The sequence below is a fragment of the Planococcus citri genome, chromosome 1, assembly GCF_950023065.1.
Source record: "Planococcus citri chromosome 1, ihPlaCitr1.1, whole genome shotgun sequence".
Taxonomy (NCBI): Eukaryota; Metazoa; Arthropoda; class Insecta; order Hemiptera; family Pseudococcidae; genus Planococcus; species Planococcus citri.
In genome coordinates, this window is record NC_088677.1 from 80530694 (window position 1) to 80553941 (window position 23248).

General features: G+C 35.6%; 4 protein-coding genes across 5 annotated transcripts; 2 read left to right on the plus strand and 2 right to left on the minus strand.

Annotated features, from left to right (window-relative positions):
• Window positions 1–43: 43 nt before the first annotated feature.
• Window positions 44–12333, minus strand: Dnaaf5 (Dynein axonemal assembly factor 5). Its single transcript, XM_065352239.1, has 14 exons — window positions 12167–12333; window positions 11452–12093; window positions 11191–11374; window positions 10970–11121; window positions 10809–10897; window positions 10592–10735; window positions 10311–10520; window positions 10086–10239; window positions 9854–10018; window positions 9602–9775; window positions 9384–9511; window positions 9170–9308; window positions 8681–8881; window positions 44–631 (listed from the first exon to the last, which is right to left on the minus strand). The coding sequence occupies exons 2-14, from the start codon at window positions 12053–12055 to the stop codon at window positions 501–503; spliced, it is 2475 nt and encodes an 824-aa protein (XP_065208311.1). The 5' UTR covers window positions 12056–12093; window positions 12167–12333; the 3' UTR covers window positions 44–500.
• A 125-nt stretch (window positions 12334–12458) lies between these two features.
• On the plus strand, window positions 12459–14890 carry LOC135837115 (TBC1 domain family member 20). Of its 2 annotated transcripts, XM_065352291.1 has the most exons (8): window positions 12459–12880; window positions 12948–13076; window positions 13149–13393; window positions 13471–13664; window positions 13745–13961; window positions 14030–14139; window positions 14217–14431; window positions 14494–14890. In XM_065352291.1, exons 1-7 carry the CDS (start codon window positions 12823–12825, stop codon window positions 14419–14421), a joined length of 1158 nt encoding a protein of 385 aa, XP_065208363.1. In that variant the 5' UTR covers window positions 12459–12822; the 3' UTR covers window positions 14422–14431; window positions 14494–14890. The 2 variants fall into 2 exon arrangements, with proteins under 2 accessions (XP_065208363.1, XP_065208354.1); XM_065352282.1 differs by having other exon boundaries at window positions 12460–12880; window positions 14217–14890.
• Window positions 14891–17526: 2636 nt separating this feature from the next.
• Window positions 17527–19778, minus strand: SCCRO3 (defective in cullin neddylation 1 domain containing SCCRO3). Its single transcript, XM_065352316.1, has 3 exons — window positions 19472–19778; window positions 18909–19112; window positions 17527–18836 (listed from the first exon to the last, which is right to left on the minus strand). Exons 2-3 carry the CDS (start codon window positions 19003–19005, stop codon window positions 17938–17940), a joined length of 996 nt encoding a protein of 331 aa, XP_065208388.1. The 5' UTR covers window positions 19006–19112; window positions 19472–19778; the 3' UTR covers window positions 17527–17937.
• A 204-nt stretch (window positions 19779–19982) lies between these two features.
• Window positions 19983–21707, plus strand: LOC135837127 (ribosome biogenesis regulatory protein homolog). The gene is made up of 6 exons (XM_065352304.1): window positions 19983–20234; window positions 20307–20559; window positions 20633–20872; window positions 20950–21075; window positions 21206–21267; window positions 21496–21707. The coding sequence occupies exons 1-6, from the start codon at window positions 20083–20085 to the stop codon at window positions 21662–21664; spliced, it is 1002 nt and encodes a 333-aa protein (XP_065208376.1). The 5' UTR covers window positions 19983–20082; the 3' UTR covers window positions 21665–21707.
• Window positions 21708–23248: the final 1541 nt, after the last annotated feature.

The following is a 23248-nucleotide window of genomic DNA, read 5'->3' on the forward strand; positions in this document are numbered from 1 at the left end:
CATTACGTCGTCGAAAAAACAACGATCGAGGAAACGGCAACCAAAACAAATCATTAAAATATATTTTTATTGCTTTAATTGGCGCTTGTCGGAAACTTAGACTTAGTCTTAGTGTCTCATATGGCAGGGTTACCGCGTCACCGCCGGTGCAAGAGGAGAACGTACAACGTACAAATTACATACGACAATGTGTACGTAATACAATAATTACTGCAATTTCTTCTTCCATAACAGACATTACTGTGCAGAACAACGTCGACAACTTCTCACAGCAGCGTTATGAGAGTTTGTAATTGAATATTATAAATACCGGCTCATGAGCCACGATGACGAGTTTGTTTTTCTTTTTATCCAACATTCAATAACCTCGTTTACCGATAGGTATTTCAATTTTTTCAGTATTGTAAAAACTTGCTCAAAGTTTGATCATACTTGCGATGAACGATTACGTTACGTCTCTGGTAGAAAAACTTCCATCGGTTTATGTTCAATGTTCGTGTTCATATGATTAGAGACGATTTCAAAATAGAAGCTAATTCTTCATCGTGACATTTACTAATTAACTTATTCAGGCTTTCTCGAGGATACAATTGTTTCAGGAAATTCCACATTGACGGTTGTTTTAATACGTCTGAAAAAAAACAAAATAATAATTACACGAATGGAGGATTCAGTATTTGGACTGGTGAGAAAATCTAGGTAACCTGAAATTATAATATTAATAAGATGCTATATATACGATATTGCGAAAATTCATTCGAGAGTTTCCAGATAGGTAAGTAGAATTTTTCACTTTGACGACCTTCGTTGATAAAGTAGTAGGTACGATAATAAGATAGGAAAGAAAACCTATGTAGGGAGTCGTCGTCAAGTTCTCGTGTGAGAAAAGCTGGCAGGAAAATGATCGAGGAACATGTGTGGTTTGGTAGGAAGAGACTTTGGTTTTTGAGAGACGTTTCGAGTGGGGATAGTGAGACGAAAAATAAGATTAGGGTTTTGATACTTTTAGTCTACAATTTGAACTGACAGAAAGTGCTCTAAGAATGAAATTTGGCTCAATTCATTTCGGCCCAAAAATACCCCCCCCCCTCCCCTCCAATTACGAAAAAAAATGAATTATACAATTATTTAAAAGTGATCCTGCGACCTATCAAAATGGGTTAAAATTTCATGAGAAATTCAAATATTCCCATGAAAATGTATATTTTTGAGCATTTTTGAAGAATTTTGGGCTCAAAATTGGGGTCATGATTTTCGAAAATTTTTTGGGATTTTTGAGAAAATATCATGCAAACAATCAAGATGGGTTAATGGAATTTCGTACTTTGAGCTTCTCCGAAGAATTCTGATCCCGAAATTGGGCCATATGACTTTGAGGTTTTTGAAAAATGTGTTACATGACCTATCAAAATGGGTTAAAAGTTTGCAAAAAATTCAAATGTTTGGCGAAAATGTGGTTTTGAGCATTTTTGAAGAATTTAAGGCCAAAATTTGGTCATGATTCTTGGATTTTTTGAAAAAAATTATCATGCAGCATACCAAAATGGGTTAAAACTTGGATAAAAAATCAAATATTTGTATTATTCGGGGAGCCCGCTCAAGGATCTATATACTGCACCCCTCCCCCCCCCCGTCGATCCTCCGGGACAACTTTTTTCTTAAAGGTTGAGTCCCAAGGAACATTTATAGCCTTTGTACTACAAAAAAAGTGGCCCTACTTACAAAATGGCGGCCATTTTGATTGACAGATCAGCCGGAATCGCAGATTTTGCGTTCCAGCATAGGACTTGCATCAAATTTTTCAAACCGTACAAGGGTAGATCGAAAGGTCTGGCAAAAGTCTATCACCTGTCAAAATTTCAAGTGCTAAAGTGCGTTTTTCGATTTTTGGTGAATTTTTAAAAATCAAATTCAGGCCAAAAATGAGGGAAAAAATCAAAATTTTACCAAATTGACCAAGAAAGCTGAAATTTGGGATATGCCCTATTTTCGACATGCCAAATCGATTGGAAACTATTTCAAACCGTTTTGAGCAGTTCTGGAGCCTCCAGCAGATTTTTGGAACTGGAAATTTCCACAAAATTTCATCAAATGAAGTTGGAAATCCGAAATTAACGCTGCAACTCAACTTAAGCACCCTATCAAGATGACTGCTTGTGGGTTTAAGTCATTCTGAGGAGTCCTACAACTTTTTGAAAATTTTTGAAGCCTCCAGTAGATTTTTGAAACTTGAAATTTCCACAAAATTTTAATCAAACGAAATTGGAAATCCGAAATTCACGTTGCACTCCAACTTAGGTACGCAATTAAGTCGACTGCTGGTGAGTTCGAGTCATTTTGGAGACTCCAGCAGATTTTCAAGGCTTGAAATTTCCATAAAATTTTACCAAACAGAGTTGGGAAACCGATATTTACCCTATACACTTGAATTTCAACACGTTATTGAGTCGACTGCTGGTGGGTTTTAGTCATTTGGGGTCCTCCAGCGACTTCTTGAAAATTTTTGAAACCTCTAGTAGATTTTTGAAACTGGAAATTTCCATCGAAATTTAATCAAATGCTGTTGAATAACTAAAATTTACTCTGTAAACACATTTTAATTCGCTTTGAAGTCGACTGCAGATAGATTTCAAGTCGTATTACAACTTGAAATAACTTTTTGGAAATTACCGGAGACTCCAGCAGATATTCAATGTTTGACATTTTCATAAAATTTTACCAAACAGAGTTGGAAAGCCGAAATTTACCCTGAACATCAATTTCAACACGTTATTGAGTCGACTGCTGGTGGGTTTAAGTCATTCTGGAGCCTCCAGTAGAATTTTGAAACTTGAAATTTCCACAAAACGTCATCAAAGGATATAAAGCCAAATTTCATTTTGTAAGCTAATTCCAATACGCTATGAAGTCGACAGCAGGTGGATTTCAAGTAGTTTTGGAGCCTCCAGTAAATTTTTGAAACTCGAAATTTCCACAAAATTTCATCAAAATGGAGTTGGAAACCTGAAATTTATTCTGCAAACCAATATCAATACGCTACGAAGTCAACTGCAGAGGGATTTCAAGTCGTTTAGGAACCTCCAGCGATTTTTTGAAAATTACTGGAGCCTCCAGCAGATTTTTTAAACTTTACATTTTTACAAAATCTCATCAAATGGAGATGGCAAGCTGAAATTTACTCTGCACTCCAATTTTAACACCCTCTGAAGACGACTTCAAGTTGGTTCAAGTCGTTTAGGAGCCTCCAGCGATTTTTTGAAAATTACTGGAGCCTCCAGCAGATTTTTCAAACTTTACATTTTTACAAAATCTCATCAAATGTAGATGGAAAGCTGAAATTTAAACTACACTCCAATTTTAACACCCTCTGAAGACGACTTCAGGTTGGTTCAAGTCATTTTGGAGCCTCCAGCGACTTTTTGAAAATTACTGAAGCCTCTAGTAGATTTTTGAAACTTGAAATTTTCATCAAATGACTTTGGAAAGACTTTCTGAAGTTGATTCCGACACATTTTGAGGCATTTTTTGAAAAACAGAAGTTTCTAAAAAACCGCTGGACCGCTGGAGGCTCCAAAATGGATTGAAACTGCCTGCATTCGACTTCATAGCGCATTGAAATTAGTTGGCAGAGTCAATTCGGCTTTCGAACTCCATTTTGATAAAATTTTGTCAGCATTTCAAGCTTTAAAAATCTGCTTGAGGCTCCAGTAATTTCCAAAAAGTTGCTGGAGGTTGCAAAACGCGACTTGAAATCCACCTGCAGTCGACTTCATAGCGTATTGAAATTAGTTTACAGAATGAATTCGGGCTTTCCAACTGTATTTGACGAAATTCTGTTTCGAAAATCTAGTGGAGGCTTCAAGAATTTTCAAAAAGTCGCTGGAGGCTACAACAGATTTTTGAAACTTGAAACTTCCACGTAATTTTATCAAATGGTTTTGGAAATCCGAAATTCATGCTGCACTCCAACATAAACACGCTAGTAATGTGACCGGTGGTGAGTTTAAGTCATTTTAGAGCCTCCAGAGACTTTTTGAAAATTACTGGAGCCTCCAGTAAAGTTTTGTAATCTGAATTTTTATCAAATGGCGTTGGAAAGACGTTCTGAAGTTAATTCTGACACATTTTGAAGCATTTTTTGAAATACAAAAGTTTCTAAAAAACCGCTGGAGGCTCCGAAATGGATTGAAACTGCCTTTATTCGACTTCATTGCGTATTGAAATTAGTTGGCAGAGTGGATTTGGCTTTCGAACTCCATTTTGATGAAATTATGTGGAAATTTCAAGCTTCAAAATCTACTGCAGGCTCTAGGAATTTTTAAAAAAACTACTGGAGGCTCCAAAATTACTAGAAATCCACCAGCAGTCGACTTCGTAGCGTATTGAAATTAGTTTGCAGAATGAATTTCGACTTTCGATCTCCGTTTGATGAAATTTTGGGGAAATTTAAAGTTTCAAAAATTTGCTGGAGGCTCCAGTAATTTTCAAAAAATCGCTGGAGACTCCAAAACGACTTGAAATCCACCAGCAGTCGACTTCGTAGCGTATTGAAATTAGTTTGCAGAGTAAATTTAGGTTATCCAACTCTATTTTATGAAATTTTGTGAGAATTTCGAGTTCTAAAAATCTGCTGGAGGCTCCAAAACTGCTCAAAACGGTTTGAAACAGTTTCCAATCGATTTGGCGTGTCGAAAATAGGGTATATCCCAAATTTCAGCTTTCTTGGTCAATTTGGTAAAATTTTGATTTTTTCCCGTCATTTTTGGCCTGAATTTGATTTTTGAAAATTCACCAAAAATCGAAAAACGCACTTTAGCGCTTGAAATTTTGACAGGTGATAAATTTTTGCCTGATCTTTCGATCTCGAGCAAATCTCATGTTGGAACGCAAAATCGGCAATTTCGGCTGACCTGTCAATCACAATGGCCGTCATTTTGTAAGTAGGGCCCCTTTTTTGGTGAGGACAAGGGCTAGAAATGTTCCTTAGAAGTACCCCTTTAAGAAAAAAGTTGTCCCGGAGGATCGTCCGGGGGGAGGGGGTGCAGTAGATCCTTAACCGGGCTCCCCGAATACATGGAATCTTTTTTAGAGCAGTTTTGATGAATTTTCAGCTCAAAATTGGTTCAATTCGTTCTGGTCACCAAGTTTCTGACTTATGAAATTTTCAAGAGATGCTAAAAATATTCCAATCAGATCAAATACTGGAATTTCTTTTTGAATGACCCATCGCATGGGGTACCATCGAGAGACTTACGCGTGGAAAGTTTTGGACCCCCAGACCCCTCCGGAGCTTTTTGAGAAACCTCCCCTTTACTGAAATCACAGTAAAAATAATAAAATGAGAATTTTGAGAAAAGTAACCAGGTTCGCAGGTTCGCAACTTGCGAACTTGAAATTACTGTTGCTGTGCTCGCATGTTCGTAACTTGGACTTGTAAAAATTTTTTGGACTTGCAACAATTTTTACTTGCCAATTTGCAAACCTGTGAGCGCTTCATTGGTTCGCAGGTTTGCAACTTGCGAACCTACGAATACTACCATGCTTTGTTCTCAGGTTCGTAACTTGCGAACTTAAAATTACACTGTTGCTGTGTTCGCATTATCGTACTTTGGACTTGTGAAAATTTGCGCTCGCCGATTTGCAAACATGCGAACGCTTCGTAATTGGTTCGCAGGTTTGCAAGTTACGAACCTGCGAACAAGGTATGGTAGTATTCGTATGTTCACAAGTTGCAAAACTGCGAACCAGTATATGAAGCGTTTGCAAGTTCGCAAATTGGCCAGTAAAAATTTTTACTGCGTAACTTGGTGCCAATTTGCGAACCTGCAAACGCTTCATATACTTGGTTCGCAGGTTCGCAACTTGCGAACCTACGAATACTACCATACCATGTTCGCAGGTTCGTAGCTTGCGAACTTGAAATTACACCGTTGCTGTGTTCGCATTATCGTACTTTGGTACTAGTAAAAATTTTCATTCGCCAATTTGCAAATCTGCGAGCGCTTCATATACTGGTTCGCAGGCTTGCAACTTGCGAATCTACGAATACTACCATGCCTTGTTCTCAGGTTCGTAACTTGCGAACTTAAAATTACACTGTTGCTGTGTTCGCATTATCGTACTTTGGACTTGTGAAAATTTGCGCTCACCAATTTGCAAACATGCGAATGCTTCGTAATTGGTTCGCAGGTTTGCAAGTTACGAACCTGCGAACAAGGTATGGTAGTATTCGTATGTTCACAAGTTGCAAAACTGCGAACCAGTATATGAAGCGTTTGCAAGTTCGCAAATTGGCCAGTAAAAATTTTTACTGCGTAACTTGGTGCCAATTTGCGAACCTGCAAACGCTTCATATACTTGGTTCGCAGGTTCGCAACTTGCGAACCTACGAATACTACCTTACCTTGTTCGCAGGTTCATAGCTTGCGAACTTGAAATTACACCGTTGCTGTGTTCGCATTATCGTACTTTGGTACTAGTAAAAATTTTCACTCGCCAATTTGCAAATCTGCGAGCGCTTCATATACTGGTTCGCAGGTTTGCAACTTGCGAATCTACGAATACTACCATGCCTTGTTCTCAGGTTCGTAACTTGCGAACTTAAAATTACACTGTTGCTGTGTTCGCATTATCGTACTTTGGACTTGTGAAAATTTGCGCTCACCAATTTGCAAACATGCGAATGCTTCGTAATTGGTTCGCAGGTTTGCAAGTTACGAACCTGCGAACAAGGTATGGTAGTATTCGTATGTTCACAAGTTGCAAAACTGCGAACCAGTATATGAAGCGTTTGCAAGTTCGCAAATTGGCCAGTAAAAATTTTTACTGCGTAACTTGGTGCCAATTTGCGAACCTGCAAACGCTTCATATACTTGGTTCGCAGGTTCGCAACTTGCGAACCTACGAATACTACCTTACCTTGTTCGCAGGTTCATAGCTTGCGAACCTGAAATTACACCGTTGCTGTGTTCGCATTATCGTACTTTGGTACTAGTAAAAATTTTCACTCGCCAATTTGCAAATCTGCGAGCGCTTCATATACTGGTTCGCAGGTTTGCAACTTGCGAATCTACGAATACTACCATGCCTTGTTCTCAGGTTCGTAACTTGCGAACTTAAAATTACACTGTTGCTGTGTTCGCATTATCGTACTTTGGACTCGTGAAAATTTGCGCTCGCCAGTTTGCAAACATGCGAACGCTTCGTGACTGGTTCGCAGGTTCGCAAGTTACAAACCTGCGAACAAGGTATGGTAGTATTCGTATGTTCACAAGTTGCAAACCTGCGAACCAGTAGGTATGCGCACCCTTCAAAAACCTCTAAAACCATGACCAATTCCGAGCTCAAAATTCTGCAAAATTGCTCCATAAATGTTTTGAAATAAATTTTTGATTTTTATGTAAAAATTTTAACCCATTTTGATAAATTTTATGATGACTTTTCAAAAGTTTCGAAAATTATGACTCAAATTTGAGACTCAAATTCATCAAAAGTGCTCAAAACACCTTTTAGCAGACAAATTTCAATCCCTCGCGAAATTTTAACTCATTTTGACGAGTCATGTGACATTTTCCCTAAAATCATGACCCAATTTTATTCTCAAAATTCTTCAAAAATGCTCAAAATACATTTTTATCGAAATATTTAAATTTTTCGTGAAATTTTAACCTATTTTGATAGGTCAGAAGACTCATTTTTCGAAATTTTCGAACAGCATGACCAAATTTTGGGCTTCAAATTCTTCAAAAATGCTCAAAATATATTTTCATAGGAATATTTGGATTTCTCATAAATAAATCTTCATTGCTCGCATGACATTTTTTCAACTATTTCAAAAATCATGACCCAATTTTTGGGCTCAAAATTCTTCAAAGGCTCAATAAATACATTTTCATTGGAATATTTGGATTTCTCATGAAATTTGAACCCATCTTGATTGCTCGCATGACATTTTTTCAAAAATGTCAAAAATCATGACCCCAATTTTTGGCTCAAATTCTTCAAAAATGCTCGCAATAAATTTTCGCTGAGACATTTTCAATTCTTCACGAAATTTTAATCATCAAAATGGACAAATTTTTCAAAAATCCGAAGAGTCACAACCCAATTCTGAGCTCAATATTTGAATTTTCCGTGAAATTTAACCCCATTTTGATTTGTCGCATGATATTTTTTGAATACTCTTGAAAAATCAATATATTTTAATTTTGTGCTCAAATTCTTCAAAAATGCTCAAAACACATTTTCGCCAAGACGTATCAAATTTTTCATGAAATTTTATCCTATTTTGATACGTCACGTGACACATTTTTCAAGAATTTAAAAAATTGTTACCTGAATTTTGGGCTTAAAACTTCTCAAAAATGTTCAAATTTGGGCTCGAATTCTTCAAAAATGCTCAAAACACATTTTCGACGAAATTTTCGTCCAAACGTACCAAATTTCTCACAAAACTTTAAATCATTTTGATCAGTTACATAACACTTTTTTCAAAATCTCAAAAATCATAACCCAATTCTGGGCTCAAAATTCTTCAAAAATGCTCAAAATACATTTTGGTAGAAATATTTTGAATTTCTCGTAAAATCTCAACTCAATTTTCATAGGCCAAGGTCACATAAATCGTGGGAAAAGGCGTAAATTTAAAATTTGACAGCGCCCTAATTTCAGCAATATTTACCTCGAACTTTGCTCCGTATTTGAGCATTCCCATCGCACGACATAATAAACAATAACTCAAACACTTTCAAACTCGTCGAAACATCGCCAGCGATATTACTAATATTCTCGACGACCGGAGCATAAGCCATCATTTCGGCGATTTTTTCACTCGCCGTTATTCTGACTCGATTACAGGTATCTTCCAATCTCTGAATGGCCGCTGTAAAAACATCAAAAACATACTCAAACATCGTATAAAAATTCACAAGTCACAATTCGCGGTCACAGATATTTATAAACAAAAGCTCGAAGTCATCGCCCGACTGAACCGTTAATCAGGACTCTGTCATGGTTATGCGAATATTCGAAGGTTATTGACAAAAAATTACAATACACATCGTTAGAGGTATTGACTATTTAACGTAGGTAGGTAGTTAGGTACATCGTGTAAATGATCTCCTTTTGTTTCAACGGGTCAGTTTTCTACGGAAAATTTCACCCAAATTACCTGTTAGAATTTTCATAAAGAAATTTAGACTGGATGGCTCCGGCTGTAAATGTCGACTAGTCGAAACAAAGCTATATAAAGCGACGATTCTAGTTTCTTCGTAGCTGTCTTCGGATAAACCAATCAATAACGGAATAAACTGTACAAACAAAATCAAATATTACGTAATGTTATCGATAAAAAATTTAAACAATCAAACAATTGATTTGCCTACCTCGTAAATTACAGATAAATTTGCAACAACGACACGATCCAAGTATAAATTGAAAATGGTCAACGCAGCGTTTCTGATCACTTCGATGATTTTACCACTTCTCCATACTAAAAGAGGTTTTATCGAACCTAGAATGTTTACCATATTTAGCCAGTTAGTTCACAATACCTATATCTACGTTGAAGTTCAAATAAAGTTACAAAATAATAATTACTCACCTAAGAGAAATTTCTCGATTAAATTTATACTCTTGTTCATATTCAGAGTTCCGTTTTCAATCAACTTGCCAATATTTAAAAGCACTTTAAAGCTGACTTCTTTATCGAACGAAGGCTGCAGTATTATCTCAAGAATTTGAACCAATTTCTCCGGTACAATTTCAAAAACGTCGTCTAAAAAATTAACATTTATTTTTTAGCGTCAACTTCTTAACAAAGTTCATGATCAGATCATACTTCTAAAGTTCTCACCATTAAATCGACTCAACGTAACCGCGAATAATTTAAAATCAGTAGAGTGAGATTGCCATAAAGGACACGATTCCAGAAACTGATCGTATAATTTCATCAAACTGTACCGATTCAATTCATGAAACGATTGGAATTCGCTCGCTTCGGCAAGTATACGAATTAATTCTGCAAAAAGTATTCCTCAGATGAGAAAAAGGCGATAAAATCATCGTAGAAAAATAATGAAAACTACCTAAAGGTTTCAACTGAGCATCTTCTTCTGCTTCGGACATCGTTGTTAATAAAATCAAGTGAATATTGTACGAAATTTCGGTATTCAGTTTCATATCACCGCAGCAATCCAGCAGTTTCGAAAATATTTCCAATACACGTTGTTGAACTGAGCTCTAAACATGAAATATTACAAGTCAAGTTGTCAAGAAAGTTGGACAAGTTTCATTAAACACATCAAACTAACTTCCTGAATCTCAAATATTTGCTGCTGAACAAAAATCGAAGCGATTTCTTCGATAATTTCACCGATTTCGTGATCTTTGCTGAATTTCAACAGAGAAGACAGGATGATTAAATGATTCAACGTGCAGCCATTCTTCAAATGTATGTCCATCAGTTTCCAGTAAATTTTAGCAGAGACGACTTTACCGATACATTCGGCTGTTTCAATAATCTAAACAAAGTAACAAATGATAAAATTGACGAAGATTACGTATGAACAATGGAAAGAAAAATTCCGCGTACGTTTTTAGAAACCTCTACTTCTTCATCTGTAGATTTTTTCAAAAGGGCAGGAATCAATGTGTCGAGAAACGGAATAACAGAGGAACGAATATGAATTATGGCAATCTTCAACAACGCCGATGACTTAATTTTAACTTCGGTTTTCTAAAATTAAAAAAAAAAACATCAACGAACAGTTTGAAATTACGTTTAGACGTTCGCTATAATATTTCATTACCCAGTCATCAAGTTCGGTGATGATGGCCGGAAGAATTCGAGCTATTTGATCACAAACTAAAGCATGGCAACCGTAATTCTGCACAGTGACTGAAAAATATTAAAAATTAACACCTTCGTTGTCACAATTTGACGATTAAGATGAATTTAAACTGAACTAACCACCGTAATCCGATTCAAATTGAGATATCTCTTCTGGTAAATACTGTATTTTTTCTTTGAATTTTTCTTCGTTATCTTTCACATACATCAGACCAATTTTACCCCATAAATCGTTAGCTTCTTTACGACATTCTTCTGATTCATCTAGAAGACTAAAATATTCAACTGATGAGTATTTACAGCACAAAACCATCATACTCTATTCACAATTGAAACCTTACCACGTTAAGATCAAAGGTAATATATAACAAGCGTAAGAATATTTGCCAGGAAGCTCTTGTAACCAAAACGAAGCAGCTCTCAGAATAGCTGTTCGAACTTGAACATTCGAATCCAACGAACACTCTCCCAATGAACTGCAAACCAGACGGATCGTCTCTTTATCCGAATATTGTACAATTACCTCTGAAATGCACAAATGAAAGTTCAGTAAGTCATTATTCAATCGATAAAAATAAATCAGAAAAAATCAAAAAATTTACGCAGACAGTTGACAGCAGCAGCACGAACTCGAAAATGTTTATGCTTCACACATTTCAACAAATTCTTACAAACGTTCTCCGAGTACTCTGGAAACCAATTTGGGAACTTTCTAGCGACTATTTCAGCCAACTCGAACGCTGTTTTCTTCACTTCGGAATACGAATCATTCAGACCATTATTTAACACCTCTATTATATTCTTCAAACAAGTACTACTGAAGTTATCATTCTTCGAAATGAGCAAAATTAGCAGCTTTGAAAGCAGACAGCGAATTTCTTCAGATGTCTCTTCAACCGGTTCTTTACCGAGTCTGTCATGTACTATTAGTAAAATAGAGGTGGCTGTTTCATCGTCGATTATAGCTTGTTTGCTGATATATAAGGTGACTAGATTTATAGACTTTTCTCGGCAGACTTCAGCCTCGTCTTTGAATACATTTATTAGCAAATTGAGATAACTTTCGGATTCTGTAGAGTGAAGTTTAGAGATATCTGGCGTAAAACGGTTCTCTAATTCGTTCAGAGCGTCGACTCGGATTTTTTTAATTTGATGGATTAACTTGGTTTTGATGTCGCTGTAAATTAATGTATCTTCTGAGGACATCTTTCGCAGATTTTCAGCAAGATTGAAACACCGGTGACCTGTTGCAGTTACAGAATTTGTTATTGGATGATATCTACGATAATTATGAGCTAATTAATAACGAATACTCACTTATTCAACAGTTGCTGGATCAATTCAGAGGATATTTCGCGCATCGGCCGTAGAATTAAATAATTTCTGCTAAAAATGATGTAAATTTCCATCGCCGGCAATTCCGGTATCCAAGTTACCGAAAAACAGGCGTAAAAATTACAAGTTGAACGAATACAGTCGAACATTGCCGAATAATCACGATTCGAGTTACAACGATACGTTTCGGTTTCGGTTTCTGGATATCAGCTGTTTACTTTTCGTTGTTTTGGTTTTGATTATGGTTGATGCAATTTTTCGATAATTTTCCATTTTTTTGAAATAATTCGAGTAATTTTCATTAATTAATTACAAATAACGTTCAATAACGGTCTATTACATCGCTCGAATATCGTCGAAGTGTGTAATATTTACAAATACCGAGCTTAATGAACTAATATTGATACATTACGTGTGAAGATTATTATCGCGAAAGCTGCCATACAAAATCCGAACAGTGAACTTAAATAGAAAACAGTCTGATAAAACCTTTGAACCTTTCTTCAGATTATCACTCGAACGTATAAGTTTTCCTTCCCGATGTACATTTGACTGGAAAATCTCCATTATAACGATGCCATAACGATGACAAATTCTAATACGTGGAACTGACACAAGTGATTGATACTCGTCTAAAAATGAAGGATGTCAACGAATCTGGCGATACGAGCGATTCTTTCGAGAATATTTCAATAGGTAATATTTCACGATATTTCACTAATAAAGTATTTTAATCATCTAATTTGTATTCTTCGATTGGCAGAAAACTTGAAATACGAGAAGAAAGTTCGCGAGATTAAATATTTCCTGTTGAATACTCCCGCTACCAGAGATGCGAAATATTTGGATCAACTTCGATCATTTGCTCTTTCCGAAGGTGGACTCGTCAACGGTACGATACCTTTAGCTTGAAAATCATCATCACCTATCGAACTGTTATTTATATTCTTTCTTCTCTGTACAGATGAAATACGTAAACAAGTTTGGCCATTGTTGATTGATCTACAACCCGAAGAATTCGACGAAGCTCCGAGTCCGGAAGAATATGAAAATCATATAGAATATTCTCAAGTCGTACTAGATGTTAATCGCTCTATTAAAAGGTTTCCTCCAGGGATACCTTATGAAAGTCGAGTAGCCATGCAGGATCAATTAGTCCGGCTCATATTACGTGTCATTATGAAGTACCCTCAATTACAATATTATCAAGTAAATAACATCGATAATGATACTAATTCTCTGACAGTTTTCGTAAATGATTAATGATTTTCTGACCATGATTTTAGGGTTATCACGATGTAGCAATTACATTCCTTTTAGTGGTCGGAGAAAATATAGCATTCCACATCATGGAGAAACTTTCCACCAATCATCTCAAACATTTCATGGAACCGACTATGGAAAAAACATCGGAACTTCTCGAATACATATTTCCTCTGATGAATCACGTTCATCCTGAATTATGCGATTATTTGGAAAGGTGAATAATTTACTTTCATGTGCTAAAAACTGATTCAGTTCAAATTCAACTTGATGTTTTTTTTTATTTTGTGAAAATAGAGCTGAAGTTGGAACTATGTTCTGTTTGCCTTGGTTTTTGACATGGTACAGTCATACGTTGACTAAGTACGAACATGTTGGAAGATTATACGATTACTTTTTAGCGTCTGAAGCGCTGATTCCTTTATATTTGGTGCCTATGGTCGTTATACATCGACAAGACGATGTTTTTGCTACCGAATGTGACATGGCCAGTCTTCATCAAGTCTTATCTCAAGTAATACATCATCCTATAAGTGATTAAATCGAAATGTATTGAATTAATTAACGGTATCATTGTTCCAGCTCCCTGATGAACTGCCTTTTGACGATTTACTCATAAAAGCTACTCAACTTTACCACAAATATCCTCCTGGTGATATCCATAAAGAAGTAATTGCCTGGAAACAAAAAAGGTATCACTGATTCTATTTTTATTTTTTTATTTGTTTTATTCACGAGCTCTTTATCGACATTTTAATTATTTTTCCAGGGAGAAACTGCTCTCAGTCCCTCGAAAACCAGTCAAACCAGTTGTACAAAAACCTGCCAGTCGTGGCTGGCAATTCGTTCAACGTGTTATCCCTCAATGGTTTCTGCCATATGGAAAAATACCCTTTGTCTTGGTTAGTGCCAGCTTTGTTGTCGGATTATACGCCTATTATCGTTACACAAATCCAGTCGATGGATATGATTGAATTGGCACCGGTAATTTTCATTCTTGAAATCTCAATCCTGCTCGAATATTTGATTTACACGAATATTTTCAGATTGACGTCGTTTTTATGGTAATTCGTGCTTTTTGGAAACGAAAACAAGCTTTAGTTAGGCCATTTATTTAATTTTTCTTCACGAAATCAAATTTTAAATCGCTGAAAGAGGCGTAGTGAAATTCATCGCTGGTTGAATTTCTGAGTTACTTTATTCTTTTTCGTATTCTCAATTTGTCGATTTATATGAATGTATTTATTTATTTATTTATTGGTTAATTCATAATTGTTATTGTTACGTGTATTTATAGTTCCCTGTTTATTATCTGTGATGATATTACATTTTTAGCCTTGTTATACGGTTTAAATTTATAATATTAGTGATTTACGTGCCGCGTATTATGTTGTTTTGTAATGTTTTCAATTTTGGTTGAAATATTAATGCATTATTTTTATAGTTGCAATTTTTTTTCTGATGGTTTCAGTTTCAAATTATTTCGAGTGTAATTATTTCCAAAATCTTACAAGGGAACTTCTTGAGGTGTCCACCACCGATTTGAACGGGACCGCAATTATTGGAAAGAGCATGTTCTAAAACCCCAAAATCCAAATTTTCAACTGCCCAAGTTCATTTTTCGATTTTTGGCGAATTTTCGAAAATCCAAAATTGATTTTTTTGGTGATTTATGTTTTTTTTTTAAAGAGTACGCACTTGATCAGTGAAAATGTTCGAAATAAGTCCTAAAACTGATATTAACCCCCCCCCCCCAAATCCAAATTTCACCATTTCCAGCCATTCTGGAGCCTCCAGCGCTACTTTTCAATTTCTCCAGAATTCCGAATTTGCCCCAGAAGGCGTGAATTTGAAGTTCGACAGCTGAAAATCGAGTTGTATATTACACTAGATCTGTTTACCGAGTTTATCCACATTTGAGCCGATTTCGAGAGTGACACCTCCAAAGTGGCTTTTTGACCAGCTTTTTTCAAAATTAAAAAATCCAAAAAATCAAAAGTTTCCCGTTTGAGTGGAAATTTTTGAAATTCGTGCGAATCGCTGTATTCTGTGCAATACTAACCCCCCAAATCCAAATTTCACAATTTCCAGCCATTCTGGAGCCTCCAGCGCGATTTTTCAATTTCTCCAGAATTTTGAATTTTCTCCAGAAGGCGTGAATATGAAGTTGGGCAGCTAAAAATCGAGTTGTGTATTACACTCGACTTGTTTAACGAGTTTATCTACATTTGAGCCGATTTTGGGAGTGACACCTCAAGGGTGTTTTTTTGACCACCTTTTTTCAAAATTTAAAAATCTAAAAAATCAAAAGATAACCGTTTGTGAGGAAATTTTTGAAATTTGCGTGAATCGCTGTATTTTGTCCGTAACTAACCCCCCAAATCCAAATTTCACCATTTCCAGCCATTCTGGAGCCACCAGCGCGATTTTTCAAATTCTCCAGAATTTTGAATTTGCTCCAGAAGGCGTGAATATGAAATTGGGCAGCTAAAAATCGAGTTGTACATTACACTCGACTTGTTTAACGAGTTTATCCACATTTGAGCCGATTTTGAGAGTGACACCTCAAAAGTGGCTTTTCGACCAGCTTTTTTCAAAATTAAAAAATCCAAAAAATCAAAAGTTTCCCGTTTGTGTGAAAATTTTTGAAATTCACGCGAATCGCTGTATTTTGTCCGTAACTAACCCCCCAAATCCAAATTTCACCATTTCCAGCCATTCTGGAGCCTCCAGCGCGATTTTTCAATTTCTCCAGAATTTTGAATTTTCTCCAGAAGGCGTGAATACGAAGTTGGGCAGCTGAAAATCGAGTTGTGTGGTACACTCGCACTGTTTAACGAATTTATTCACATTTGAGCCGATTCTGGACGAGACACCTCAAGAGTGGATTTTTGACCAGTTTTTTTTTCAAATAAAAAATCCAAAAAAATCAAAAAATTCCCCTTTTGCGAGAAAATTTTTGAAATTTGGGCGAATCGCAGTATTTTTTCATGATCTAACCCCACAAGGGCTAATTTCGCCATTTCCAACCATTATGGAGCCTCCAGTGCGATTTTTCAATTTCTCCAGAATTTTTAATTCGCTCCAGAAGGCGTGAATATGAACTTGGGCAGCTAAAAATCGAGTTGTGTGTTATGCTCGACTTGTTTAACGAGTTTATCCACATTTGAGGCGATTCTGGAGGGGACACCTCAAGAGTGGGTTTTTGATCAGCTTTTTTTAGAATAAAAATATCCAAAAATTAAAGGGAGGCCCCAGAAAGCCCAGAATCACCTTAAACGTGAATAAATTCGTTAAACAGTTCGAGTATACCACACAACTCGATTCTTAGCTGCCCAACTTCATATTCACGCCTTCTGGAGCAAATTTAAAATTTTGGAGAAATTTGAAAAATCGCGCTGGAGCCTCCAGAATGGCTGGAAATGGCGAAATTCGCCCTCGTGGGGTTAGTTCATGACAAAATGCTGCGATTCGCGCAAATTTCAAAAATTTTCTCGCAAAAGGGTAATTTTTGATTTTTTAATATTTTATTTTGAAAAAATGTTGGTCAAAAAACCACTCTTGAGGTGTCCCCTCCAGAATCGGTTCAATTGTGGATAAACTCGTTAAACAGGTCGAGCATAACACACAACTCGATTTTTAGCTGCCCAACTTCATATTCACGCCTTCGGAAGCAAATTCAAAATTCTGGAGAAATTGAAAAGTAGCGCTGGAGGCTCCAGAATGCCTGGAAATGGCGAAATTTGGATTTGGGGTGGTTAATATCAGTTTAAGGACTTATTTTGAACATTTTTACTGATCAAGTACGTACTTAAAAAAAAGCATAAATCACCAAAAAATCAATTTTGGATTTTCAAAAATTCGCCAAAAATCGAAAAATGAACTTGGACAGCTGAAAATTTGGATTTGGGGGTTTTAGAGCATGCTCTTTCTAATAATCGCGGTCCCGTTCAAATCGGAGGCGGACACCCCAAGAGGTTCCCTTGTTATAGATGCTTCTGATCTAGAAATATGTGAGGAGGGAATGAGGAACGATCATCAAGAAGGATCAATGAAATTCACGAAAAAAAACACCAAAATAATGCTCATCTCGTGTTTTATTTCCACTCGAATAACATCATCATCACTCGAAGCGCATAAAAAAAATGAACGATTTTTCACACACGATCATCAGATCACTCGAAGCATTTTACGAAGCTCATTAAACGATGCAAGCTTCATTCATATATCATGTTTACACAACAACAAAATCAGTAGTATAATAATATACACGACATCGTAAAAAAAAAAAATTTAAAAAAAAGAAAAAAGTAAATAAGTACGTCGTTGAGAAAAAAAACAATACAGAGAACAGGTAAAATGTACTAGCTAATTATTAATATTAAAATTGTATATAAAAAGTTGAAAAAAAGGTACATCGAACAACCATTATTTTATTACACATAAGATTGCATCTTACATTTAGCACGTTTTTTTTTTTTCATTTTCAATTAAGTATTACCATAGGAGATTTTTTTATCACATGAATGAAGATTGGACGATATAACATTTTGATTAAGGCGATCTCTTTCGTATTCGACGAAATCGTCAAAAATACTGGGCCAAGCTTCGGCATCGTCGTACGTGGAAAGATCATCGGTGACGGTTTCGCTGAAATTCAAGAACATATTCCACGTATCTCGAGGTATGCCTCGGATACGAGCTTCGTCGCTTTGTAAAAAAGATAACCATCTTTCTAAAATAGACGGTTTATGTAAAGTGAACACCAGTTTCCATAAACAAATTGCGATATCAATGGGTAAAATACGCTGTCCTACCGTTTTATCTAAGCTAAACTTAAAAGTAAACCTATACAAGTTTTTAAATTGATGCTGATCTTGTCTCAATACCGAAACAATCTCGCATAGTTTATTATTTATATGAGATAACGTATCGACGTTCATCTCTTTGCAGCCAGCGACGAACTCTCGTCTAGTAAATTGACACATTTGTTCGGCGTTAAATTTCCAAGCTAAAATTAGTATCTTGAAATCGTCCGGTTGCAGGTTCAAATCGTTACAGAATTTCTCCACTCCTTCCATTAAAATCATGTCTTTTTCGTCGCCGTCTCGATATTTATCGAATAAAGCGTTTATCTTGCTTTCGGTAGCGGCAGCGCATTCTACTCGTTTAGATTTACTATCACCCGAATTTAGCAGTTTGGTTTGGAAAAATGGCGAGAAATGTTTAGCCTTCATCGAGGTGGTTTTGATACCGTCTTCGCTGCTGGTAATCATCTCGTCCGAAATTTCATTCTGAATTGATCGATTGGCATGAACGCATCGATACAGACCGCCCATTACGCTGTTACCTTTTTGCTGCTGATGGTCACCCGCCGCTACACCATTACCTGAAAGATTAGCTCGTACGTTAAGACACGAACTGAATCTATTTCAAGGACTAGAATACGATTATACAGTACTTGATTTATCTGATTTGCTTTTACAAGCGCTGGAGGATTCATTTACGCGAATATTGGATACATTTTGAGGTTTGAAACACGATAAACACTTTCCCATCGATTAATATAGAAATCCCGTTGCAATACTGCGCGATTAACAATATCTAACATTGAAGAAAGCGAACTCTCCGGTTCTTGTTGACGTGCAAACGTAATCATTTAAACCTAAAAATAAAACAAAATTCAATTACATACAGCTTAGGAGTTAATTAGTGAAAGATTACACTTTCAGGTGGTATTAGTCTATTATTAGAACTAACGACGATTAGATTCACAATAAGATTTGTCTACAGAAACCCACATATGTTGATTAGATTCAGTATTAAAGTGAAAATCAATTCGAATCAGTGAAACGTAGCTGATGAGCGAATTTCCGGAGATAGATATCACTTTGTGAATGAGTGATTCAATACTTTTGGAATGACAATGAATGAATTTCTTCAATGTGATTGCTACAAACTGAATTAAATACAACATATGGCCTTACAGAATATAGGACACGTAATTTTAAATCGAATACTTACTTCAAGAGTAACATGGACGTGGTTTGACAACATTTTGTAGTATTTTTATGCGTAATCTGCAACGAAGGTCTACGTTATGAACATACCAGTCGAGTTGGAAATGAAGATTATGCAAGTGTGGAAATACATTCGGGTATTGATATTTTTCACTAATGAATGGAAAGCTTAGAACTTTAGATTAGTCACTGATTCATAATTAAGTTTCTTTTTTTACTACCAAGATAAGATATCAATCCCAATTCCAATCACAATCCCTTTTTTACATCACAAAAACACTCAAAATTGCAATTGCAAATTGTTGCAATGCAATGCAACCAGAATCCTGGATGATTCATTTCAAAAAAAAAAAAAAAAAAAAACAGCTGATATCGAGAAACAGAAACCGAAACGAAACTTTTTTGTTTATTTTACTCGAAATTGATGCTGGCTTCATCAAAAAGCCAAAAAAATTTGTTCCAAATTCTCGATTCCGTTCTGTGTTTTTCTGTGATTCTGTGCTTTTCCTACACGTGACAGTTTTTATTTTTTTTTCGTGTGAAAAAATTGCGAATTGCGATGCATTGCGTTAATTAATCCTTTATTAATCGTTCGAGGTGAATTAAATCTCTAAAATGGAAGTAGTTAATAGTATTTTACAAGGTATCGAAGAAGATAAATGCCAGGCTGTGAAAAGTATCGAAGTCAAGAAACTAATAGAACCCGATTTCTTCGCCGAAGACCTTACGGTTGCTGATACTAACGAACTGAATTACAAAGAATTACAGTAAGTTTCTTCATCTATCGTATTAATTAATCGATTTGCACGACTTCTAACGACTTTATTTACACATTACAGCGACAACCAAGATGAATACTTGCAAAAATACGCCAGAGAATGTGTGCAATATTTAGTCAATAAGTTATCCGCTTTCCCGAAGGAATCTAAAGATGGTTTGACGTTCATCAAATGTTCCGGAGCAACGTACGAGTTACCTAGAGAAAAACCAATACCAGTCCCTAAACCGTTAACTAAATGGCAAAGATACGCTAAAGAAAAGGGTATCAAGAAAACCAAGAAACCCCGAGTGACCTGGGACGATATTTTACAAGTTAGTTGGTCATTTCATCGTGATTTTTCTTCGATTTGTGTTCAACTACTATCGATTAATATTCTTTGCGTAGAAATGGGTTCCAACTTACGGTTACAAGAAAGCTGCCGCTGAGAAAGAGAAGGAATGGTTGATAGAAGTACCTAAAAATGTCGACCCCAAGACTGACATGTTCGCCGAGAAGAAGAAAGTCAAGAAGGAAAACATCGCTAAGAACGAATATCAACGATTACGTAATATCGCCGCTGCTAGAAAAGTCAAAGTTCCCGAAGTTGGTGTACCTCCTTTGGAAGGAAGAATGCAACCATCACAAGTAAAATAAATTGATTATTATGGGTTTGAATAATGTTGAAATTTACTCTGTGGGTAACGTCGGTTTTTTATTCATAGCTTCAAGTAGCTGCTTCCGTTGCCAGAACTGCTACAGCTTCGCTCGGAGAATTCCAACCCAACTTACCTGGTGAAAAAGTTAGCAAAAAGAAGAAGATCGGTAACAAAAAGAAAACACCCTACAAGGTACGTATTTTAAATATGCAATTTATCTATTTTCTCGAAGATTTGACTCCTTCGAACATGATTTATCTTTATTTTCTTTATTTATCGTACTGTAATGTTGACTTCTGTGTATTTTTTCATTTCAACGCAGACTCCAGCTGAAGAAAAAGCTTCTCAAAAAGCGATTAACGAACAATTACAGAAACGTGCGAGGTAAATATCTAATTTTGTTTTGTTTATGGCATCGTAATTCGCCAAACATTCAAGGGGGTCAATTACCCCTTTCCATTTTGCTTCTTTGTCCAGTATATAATGTTTTTGGTACTGGGTAGATTCTGCATTAGTGTCTTTTAATCCTTCGTCACGCTTTTAAGCGATGCCCATTTTTTTCTAAGTTGTTTTGTTGGAGAAAATATTTCATCAATTGTCTCGTTTTATTAGACAACCACAACCAAACACGAGCACAGTCAACGACGCGATAAATAGTAAAAAAAATAAAGGAGATAAGAAAACGAAATCCAAAAAGAAAGCTCATTCTTCTTTCAAGAAACCGAAATCGGAAAAAAGTAATAAATCTAGTAAACGTGGAAGTGGCAGGAAAAGGAGATAGATTTAAGTATTATAATTTTCTAATAAAATTGTTTCAATTTCAAGTGTTTTTTTCATCATTTTCATCTTTTTTTTTTTTTTTTTTTTTTTTCATTCATTTCATCCATCATCATCTTTATTTTATTATCCATAACGTAATTATATATCATCACCTTTTTTTTTTCAATTATCATGTGTAAGTTTGACTGTAAAAAATACCTATTTGGTTTTGCTCGGATTTTTATCAACAAACCCAACCAATCAACTCGGGGAATCAACTTGCTGTGTCGGAGTCACCTCAATGGGCATGGAGGAATTGGTGTAGAAGTACTCAGCTTTCATGGTGTCAACCTCATGTATTCATACCTGGATTTTAATCAATTTTTCAGTCTTGAAGATTGCTGAATTCGAATCGAAGACGTTGAAAAGTGTACTTTTTTCGTAGCGAGCTCAACTTCGTGAAGATAAGAGTTGAAGTGAAGGTATAATATTTCATTTCAGATTATTTTGACTCGTCTTATTCTCAAAGTGAGGAATTTGAAAATAATGGAAGCTGATCCTTTCAAATTTAGCAAATCAACATCGAATTTGAAGGAATTTTGACCGAGATGTTCTCAAAGTTGATTCAATTAATGTACGAGAAATCAGGCTCGAAAACTTGGTCTAACGAATAATTTTCATTTTACCCAACTTGTCTACTTTCTGATGCCTGAAAAGATACAGGTTACTCAAAAAATAATTCAACATTGTCTTTATGTAATAAAAAATAATTAATTTATTCGAATAACACGCTTATGACACAAACTTAACGATTACAGTATCACAATGGTAGAAAAAAAAGTCCGAGAAACTAAAACCACGCATACGTAATATCAGTACAGATTTGTACGCGTTTCAGCTCTCATTCAAAAAAAAAAAATCATGGACTAGTTTTCATGTAGTCGAAAAATATTTTTAATTTTAGCTCTGAAACGTGACGAGGAATTTCTTCTTCAAAGTAGAAATTTTTGCCACGTTTCGCGCCATTATTTGTAATTTTTTTCACTTTTTTAAAATCCTAATTTACCACGTTACGATAAAGTTTAATTTTTTCTTAAAAATTACGCGGGTTTTTCCTTAAAATTAATAACAAGAAATTTACAGTAGGATATTTGTTTTTTTTTTTTTACAATTTTATACACGAAAATTTGGCAATAATAGTAACACTTCTGTACATAATCTGATTAATGTATTGAGAAGAAAAAACATTCGGGTATTTTCTAAATAAATTATCACAATAAACACGATATGAATGATTTATGTAGCTATACGTCGTATATAAAATAATACAATTATGATGTAGGTATTTGAAAAATGAATACGATGAGTTATCATCGATGCTGAAACGTAAGTAAATCTACACACACGCGGATTTAATGCATAAAAGTAATTATGTTACAGAGATATCAACAACGAGAATGGAGAATGGAGTTGCGAAAAGATTGCCTGCTAAACATCAGCGTAGTACATATGTATAAACACGTCGAAATTTAACGTCCTTGGTAACTATTTAGGTAAATGGTTCAAATATGGATTAAAATATTTTTTCCCCTTTTTTTTCAAGTAC

Excerpts from the sequence above, each read along its gene's own strand:
- Dnaaf5 (XM_065352239.1), bottom strand. The coding sequence starts at position 12,055 with ATGTCCTCAGAAGATACATTAATTTACAGCGACATCAAAACCAAGTTA. Across the intron at positions 10,240-10,310 it reads AAATATTTGAGATTCAGGAA|AGCTCAGTTCAACAACGTGT; the intron begins GTTAGTTTGATG and ends TTTCATGTTTAG. Across the intron at positions 9,309-9,383 it reads ATTTATCTGTAATTTACGAG|TTTATTCCGTTATTGATTGG; the intron begins GTAGGCAAATCA and ends TTGTTTGTACAG.
- LOC135837115 (XM_065352291.1), top strand. The coding sequence starts at position 12,823 with ATGAAGGATGTCAACGAATCTGGCGATACGAGCGATTCTTTCGAGAAT. Across the intron at positions 13,077-13,148 it reads CGAAGGTGGACTCGTCAACG|ATGAAATACGTAAACAAGTT; the intron begins GTACGATACCTT and ends TTCTCTGTACAG. Across the intron at positions 13,665-13,744 it reads TTATGCGATTATTTGGAAAG|AGCTGAAGTTGGAACTATGT; the intron begins GTGAATAATTTA and ends TTGTGAAAATAG.
- SCCRO3 (XM_065352316.1), bottom strand. The coding sequence starts at position 19,005 with ATGGGAAAGTGTTTATCGTGTTTCAAACCTCAAAATGTATCCAATATT. Across the intron at positions 18,837-18,908 it reads AAGCAAATCAGATAAATCAA|GTAATGGTGTAGCGGCGGGT; the intron begins GTACTGTATAAT and ends CTAATCTTTCAG.
- LOC135837127 (XM_065352304.1), top strand. The coding sequence starts at position 20,083 with ATGGAAGTAGTTAATAGTATTTTACAAGGTATCGAAGAAGATAAATGC. Across the intron at positions 20,235-20,306 it reads CTGAATTACAAAGAATTACA|CGACAACCAAGATGAATACT; the intron begins GTAAGTTTCTTC and ends TACACATTACAG. Across the intron at positions 21,268-21,495 it reads CAATTACAGAAACGTGCGAG|ACAACCACAACCAAACACGA; the intron begins GTAAATATCTAA and ends TCGTTTTATTAG.